The sequence below is a fragment of the Etheostoma cragini genome, chromosome 16, assembly GCF_013103735.1.
Source record: "Etheostoma cragini isolate CJK2018 chromosome 16, CSU_Ecrag_1.0, whole genome shotgun sequence".
Classification (NCBI taxonomy): Eukaryota; Metazoa; Chordata; class Actinopteri; order Perciformes; family Percidae; genus Etheostoma; species Etheostoma cragini.
Genome location: NC_048422.1, coordinates 24,005,743 through 24,012,614, shown reverse-complemented (window position 1 = coordinate 24,012,614; position 6,872 = coordinate 24,005,743). Strand labels below are relative to the sequence as shown.

Sequence of the window (6,872 nt, the reverse complement as noted above, 5' to 3'; positions counted from 1 at the left end):
AGGCCCAGGCCCAGACCCAGACCCAGACCCAGGCCCAGATCCAGGCCCAGACCCAGGCCCAGGCCCAGATCCAGGCCCAGACCCAGGCCCAGGCCCAGGCCCAGGCCCAGGCCCAGACCCAGACCCAGGCCCAGGCCCAGACCCAGACCCAGACCCAGACCCAGACCCAGGCCTAGACCCAGGCCCAGGCCGTTGGTAGGCGGTGTTTGACGACCGGTTGGGGCTTTCGTGATGCGTCGCAGCCTTTCACGATGTCTTTATTGCGCCAGTTGACATTGCGATGACGATACACGAACAAGCCCTAGACAGACCACCCACCCCCCCCCCCCCCCCCCCCCACGCTCTCCACAACTGTACTCACGTTATTTACAGAGACCACGACCCCCGTGCTGGCACAGCCCCGGCTGATTTCCTCCATGGCCAGGCTGTACGCCAGGTAGTCCATCCCGGCTCCACCCAGCTCCTCGGGGACCTCCATGGCCATGACCCCCATCGCCCCCAAATCCTGGATCTGGAACAGCACGGATGTGTTTTTTTTATCAGAAATATGGGATGTCGACATAATAGGCCTGCTCGATTTATTGTTATAAAAATCTAGATTGATTCACCCCGTTCACGATTTAATTTGTAACCCTTGTGTTGTCTTCCTGTCACATTGAAAAAAAATCAACACTTTTGAGGCCTTTTATCTATTTTTTAACTTTCGTCCCTTTTTTTCAGTTTGTCCTTTTGATGTTTTTAACACTACGCTCCTACTAACTTATTAACTTTAGTTTTACAGTTATTTTTGGAATTTATGGTCTATAAACCTCATTTATAGGAAATTATACCCGATGTTTGAGTTAGAAAAGCAGAAATTAAGAATTATTGAGACTAAAATTAAAGGAATGGATGTTGATGATAATCACAGACTGGAATATGTCAACTTTTACTCAATACTATTTCAAAATCACTTACATTTGTTTTACAATGCTATAAAATTGAATGTGACGCCCCAAAATTAATGAAAGTAGAGATTTGTACTTGGCAAAGAGCGTTGGGTGGAATCAATCATGTTATTTTGGGGAATTAAAATGAACATTGATATGGGACAACATGGGGACAACATGAAGGTTAAATAACTTTTAAAAAAATTATATATTTTTTTTAATGACTTCGATTCTGATTTAATTTTACGAACCGACCGCATCACAAAAACTACTTTCTGTACAAACGCTGTATAAAATGCCATGTTCTGCCAATTTGTTTTGTTATGGTAAAAAAAAAAAAAAAAAAAAAAACATGGCAGATAATAGTGATATCAATTCTTAGCAAAAAAAAATTTAATTCATATTTTCCCCCAAAATCGTGCCGGCCTAGACATGAGCGACAAAAATGTTAGAAAAAGCGACCAAAGATAAATATACAATTGCTCTAGAAAATATTTGGGCCTCCAAATACGTAAAGCTGAGGTTGTTCTGCACATTTTAATATTCTTGTACTATGGCCACCGCACAGTCTACCTTCTGCTTGTTGTCTGTTTTTCTCGTGCGTTTGTTTTGCTTTTATTGACGAAAATGCTGCTGTAATAAGGAAATTTCCCCGCTGTGGGATAAATAAAGTCTCATCTAATCTAATCTAACCTAAGACACTGTGGGACGAGTTATATGCGAACACCGTGAACACGTGAACTGAAGCCGTGTGAAGACTCTGCAGCCCGGACCTGCTTGGCGGGGTAGGCGTGCTCCCTGTCCAGCCGGGCAGCGATCGGCGCCAGCTCTCGGTCGGCGAAGTCTCTGCAGGTCTGTCTGAGGAGCTGGTGCGTCTCCGGTAGCTCGGCCAGCTGGGACAGACCGCGGCGACCAGCGAGACACACGCCGAGGGCTAAAAGGGACAGAAAACTCACTGTGATCACTTCAATCCACTTTATTTATACAGCACGGTCTCAACAAAACACACAAGGTTACCAAAGGGCTGCACAAAAAGATAATGCAGAATAAATAGATAACACAATCTCACACACAAGATCAAACACACACACACTCAATCAATCACACTCACAATCAATCAATCACACACACAGTCAGTCAATCAATCAATCACACACACAATCAATCAATAACACACACACACACACACACACACACACACAAACCTCTACCTGGTGTTAAAATCCAAATTAAAAGAGATGTTTTTTTTTTTTTTAGAAGAGTTTTAATGAGACAAAGAGGAGGTCTGTCTAATGTGCAGAGGAGCCCAGTCCAGAGTTTTGGGGCTGCAACGGCAAATTGCAAATCCCCCCCCCCTCAAGCTTGAGCCTAGCTTTAGGCCCCATAAGGAGCAGCTGGTCAGCTGACCTGAGAGATCGGTTGGGGGGTGTCGGGGTGCAGCGGCTCAGAGAGGTAAGGTGGGGCAAGGCCATTTAAAGGTTAAGAAGCAAATAAAAGAATTAAAAAATGAATCAAAAACAACAGGTAAAGAGCAGTTGCCAAGCGTAGGAAAACACTTAAATCTTACAATGGCCGGGGAAAACCCTGACTGACACACACACACACACACACACACACACACGCACACACACACGCACACGCACACGCACACGCACACGCACACGCACACGCACACGCAGCTCTGGTAAACCGGTCCGAGGCGTGTCAGCAGCCGCCAAGACGCCCACGGCGAGCCAGATGTGACACGATACGTTAGTACAGGTGTGACGAGTCAGAGCTCACGCTCAGCTATGACCACGTTTGATCTGATTGGCTGTCAGGACGAGGGGGAAACCGGAAGTGCCGAGAAAGCCAAAATAACAACATTATATTACCAATATTGTGATAATAAATGCAAATTTGCCCAACTGGTGTTAATGGAGAGGAAAGTCAGCGGTGTAGTGGACGACAACAGTGTAAAAAAACACAACCAAAACATTGGGGAAAACAATACGTTTTAATTTCAGATTTTTACCCAGAAAACCTAAACGTTGCCTGGTCAACATTAATCCAGAAACAATCAATACTACCTGAGCTGGTAATACTTTTACTAAAATATAAAAAAGGATCCGAGTACTTCTTCCAAGACTGATAAATCCATTACAAAATACTGGAAAACTCTCTAGAGGAAAAACATTAATTTTTATGTTTTATTTCCTTGATTAAGTCCCCAATATTCAATTTTCCTACTTTCCTGGCGGTTTCTTGAACGCAGCTCCGGCTCACTGGCTAGCTAGCTTACGTTATTTAGGTGAAAGGTTCTCTTCCTCTTTATCAGTCACCTTCGTCTCAGTCTGACGGTTTTAAAACCCTCAACGAAGCAAGAACAGTTGTTAAACTACTTGACAACAAGTTGACATAGGTGTCATGGCGGAAAATGAGTCGGTAACGGTTATTTAACGTTTTTAAGGGAGCTAACCCCAGTTAGCCGGCTGACCTTATGTAGCCGAGGAGCTAACTGTAACTGTAACGTTAAGTAACGTTAAAATGTACCTTAAAGCTCACCACAGCGTTGTTTTTGTCAGTAACAAAAGCTGGCAACCATTTACTCACACCATGTATTATTATTCACATTTTCCCCATCACGTTGTTCAACGTCAGGTTAGTTTCCTCGGCGTATTTAACGTCACTTTGGACTTAGCTAGCTAAGCTAACTAACGTTAGCTTTGATATTGCTCCGTGGTATTTACAGTATGTATCCTCACGAAGCTAATATGGTGATGCTAACCTAGCTAGCCAAGGCAGGCCAGTTTTGTTTATAATATATGTTCTCTACATGTAGTTACTCACCTTTTCTTGCTTTAAAAAGTGCAGCCATGGCTCCTTTCTCCGGGCTTCAGCAGTGAGAAAATGTTTCAATGAGTTCGAATGAGGTGTTATGAAGCACGCTGCTGCCTTCAAGTGCTGTCGGAATTATGGCAATTATAGATGTTGAGGACGGGCGAGCAAAAGTTCAAACTGCATTTGTTTGTTTTGTTGTTTATGAGTCAGATTTCCTCGTGTACTAATAGAATACTACGGAGGAGGACGTGGTACACATGTGAAAAATGTATTTGAGGTCTGATTGTTTTATTTTTTATAAATCGGAATCCTTAGTTTAAAGTTTAAGTTACAAATCTTTAAAGTGTTTAGTCAAATTTAATATTTTTGTGTCGGATTATTCTCACATTAAACTCAGACTTCTGGCTATTTAACCCAGATCTATAACACACTGTAACACATCACACCTGACCCTAATTTTCTTCCCTAAAATCCACTAAAATAGCATTGCAACTGTAATGATTCATTACTCTCGATCACCGATGGAGGAACTTCCGGGGATCGTGAAGGCAGCACGGAGCCAAGATCAACCACTCTCCAAATACAACAGGTAAACTCTCCTTCATTTAATTAAATGTAAGTCTCCTAATTAATTTCTCTAGTCGAAAAAGGACTGATGAATCACAAAGTATCCCACAAGTAAATTAAGTGTTAATAATTCATGTGTTGGTTACTTTGTGATTACAGGTATTACCTGAGTTATAGACCCAGGTATTACCTGAGTTATAGACCCAGGTATTACCTGAGTTATAGACCCAGGTATTACCTGAGTTATAGACCCAGGTATTACCTGAGTTATAGACCCAGGTACTACCCCACCTTCTGTTTCCTTTCTGGTATAACTTCTATGAAATAAATACCTGGAGATTCTTTTACTAGAGATGTCATGGAACACGTTTTTCTTTCCTAATCTGATACCGGTGTGTAAAAAAAAAATTATATGCATATTTATTTTTTAATAAATGGCCTGGACACAATGGCGACTTTGCTGCTTTGAAACCGGTGGTCTGTTTTTCGCAAGGGGGCGCATATTAATGTTAAAAAACCTCATAAAGTCACATGTTCATGCCATGGGACCCTTAAAAAGAATATGCCACACTAATAATTTGGTAATACTAAAGATAATGTGAAAATAGCTAAACACAAAAATGAGTCCATCTTTAACATTAAGGTCCCAACAAACCACCTTCACGTCATTGCTTCCTACAAGAACATGTCCCAGAACATAAGAGTTTAGGCTTGTTGTATAGAAATAATAAAAGATGATCCAGCCAGGGAAGGTTTCAGGTTTTTAACAACATGTTTATTTTTTAGCACCATAAAAAGTCAGTGATAGCTGTCCCGTGCGTTTGCTCTCATTCTGTGTTTCCTTTGAGATGGAGCGATGGTGGTGGTGGTGGTGGTGGTGTTGGTGGTGGTGGAGATTTAGGAAAGGATGGGCGTTTGTAGAAATAAAACGGCTGAGGGGGCTGCGTGGCTACGTCAGCACCCGACGGCCAGTGGGTGTCACGTCCTTCACTTGCTGGCGGAGGTGAAGGTGAAGCATCCTCTCTGGTGGAACTGCATGTCCCTGATACGACGCATGGACTGGATCTGGGGCTGGTAGGCGCAGAAGTCGTTGTAGTGTCTGTAGTCACCGCACTCGAACAGGTACTGGTAGCCTCTGTATCCGGGGTACTGGTAGCCCACCCAGCTGAGGGGCGCACATGGAGAAGAGGGGGCGGAGAGTTAACGCTGAGTGTCAGTAGAACTTTAATCTCAAAGTTCCTTACAGTCTCAAATGTCATATTGGCTCGTGTTCTGTTCTTGGATCCATTTTAAGACTCTAAGGTTTGATTGTATGGCCAATAGTGGTCGTAGATCTGGCTTTAATGGATCCTGAAGCATTAAAGAGGTTAGAGAAAGCCCAGTGGGGGGTTAGCAGTTATTGAGGAGGTTCTAGATGTTCTCAAGAAATATTGGTTGGGCATCAATGACTAGTTTTATTTTTTTTCATAGGAAAACTGAAGACATGAAAGGGGGGATGTCGAGGGCTACAAGGCGGAGTCGATCCCACGGCTAGAGAGACCTCTATATATGGGGCGCCTGCTCTACCAGGCGAGCTAACCAGGCACCCCAATGACTAGTTTTAAGTTTGTTTTTTTTGTGGCTAATAATTTGGCTTTGGTAGTGTCAAACACTTCATTTCATTTCATGCACCAATTTATGGTGGAAACATCTTTATCTATATGAAGGAAAATACAGGTTACAATTCAAGATTTTACCTTTTTGCCTTTTATATCAGCAAATCTAGAGGTTTCGTAAAGATGTTCTATTGTTATTGTGAACATCTACTGGTCCATTAGGCAATTTAATAAGCCCGGGGAGGTTAGTGATTATTGAGAAGGTTCCTGGGGTCCATTAGGGAGCTCTAGGTGTCCTTTAGGAGACCTTAGAGGTCCTTTAACATGTCCTGTTGACATTTATTTGTTTCTAGGGGTAATTAAAGACATTCTAGTTGTTATTGAGAAGGTTCTAGGGGTCCATTAGGAAGTTCTAGGTATTACTTAGGAGACCCTAGAGGTCCTTTAATATGTCCTGTTAACAGTGTGGATGTTACAATGGTCCTTCGGGAGTTTCTAGGGGTAATTAAAGATATTCTAGTTGTCATTAAGAAGGTTCTAGGGGTCCATAAAGAGAGCTCTAGGTGTCCTTTAGGAGACCCTAGAGGTCCCTTAATATGTCCTGTTAACAGTGTGGATGTTACAATGGTCCTTCGGGAGTTTCTAGGGCTAATTAAAGATATTCTAGTTGTCATTAAGAAGGTTCTAGGGGTCCATAAGAGAGCTCTAGGTGTCCTTTAGGAGACCCTAGAGGTCCTTTAATATGTCCTGTTAACAGTGTGGATGTTACAATGGTCCTTCGGGAGTTTCTAGGGCTAATTAAAGATATTCTAGTTGTTAGTGAGAAGGTTCTAGGGGTCCATTAGTGAGCTCTAGGTGTCCTTTAGGAGACCCTAGAGGTCCTTTAATATGTCCTGTTGACATTGGGGATGTTATAATGGTCCTTCGGGAGTTTCTAGGGCTAATTAAAGATATTCTAGTT

General features: G+C 42.7%; 2 protein-coding genes across 2 annotated transcripts in view; both read right to left on the bottom strand.

Moving 5' to 3' along the window:
* The window catches only part of acads (acyl-CoA dehydrogenase short chain), a 12,513-nt gene extending 8,616 nt beyond the window's left edge, over positions 1–3,897 (bottom strand). The window contains exons 1-3 of the mRNA XM_034895800.1: positions 3,759–3,897; positions 1,703–1,863; positions 362–511 (exon numbers count right to left, since the gene is read on the bottom strand). Coding sequence (XP_034751691.1) covers positions 362–511; positions 1,703–1,863; positions 3,759–3,786 — 339 coding nt within the window. The 5' untranslated portion in view covers positions 3,787–3,897. The remainder of the gene's footprint in view (positions 1–361; positions 512–1,702; positions 1,864–3,758) is intronic.
* A 1,172-nt stretch (positions 3,898–5,069) lies between these two features.
* crybb1 (crystallin, beta B1) overlaps positions 5,070–6,872 on the bottom strand; it is an 8,067-nt gene continuing 6,264 nt past the window's right edge. Inside the window, exon 6 of the mRNA XM_034896656.1 lies at positions 5,070–5,481. Coding sequence (XP_034752547.1) covers positions 5,304–5,481 — 178 coding nt within the window. The 3' untranslated portion in view covers positions 5,070–5,303. The remainder of the gene's footprint in view (positions 5,482–6,872) is intronic.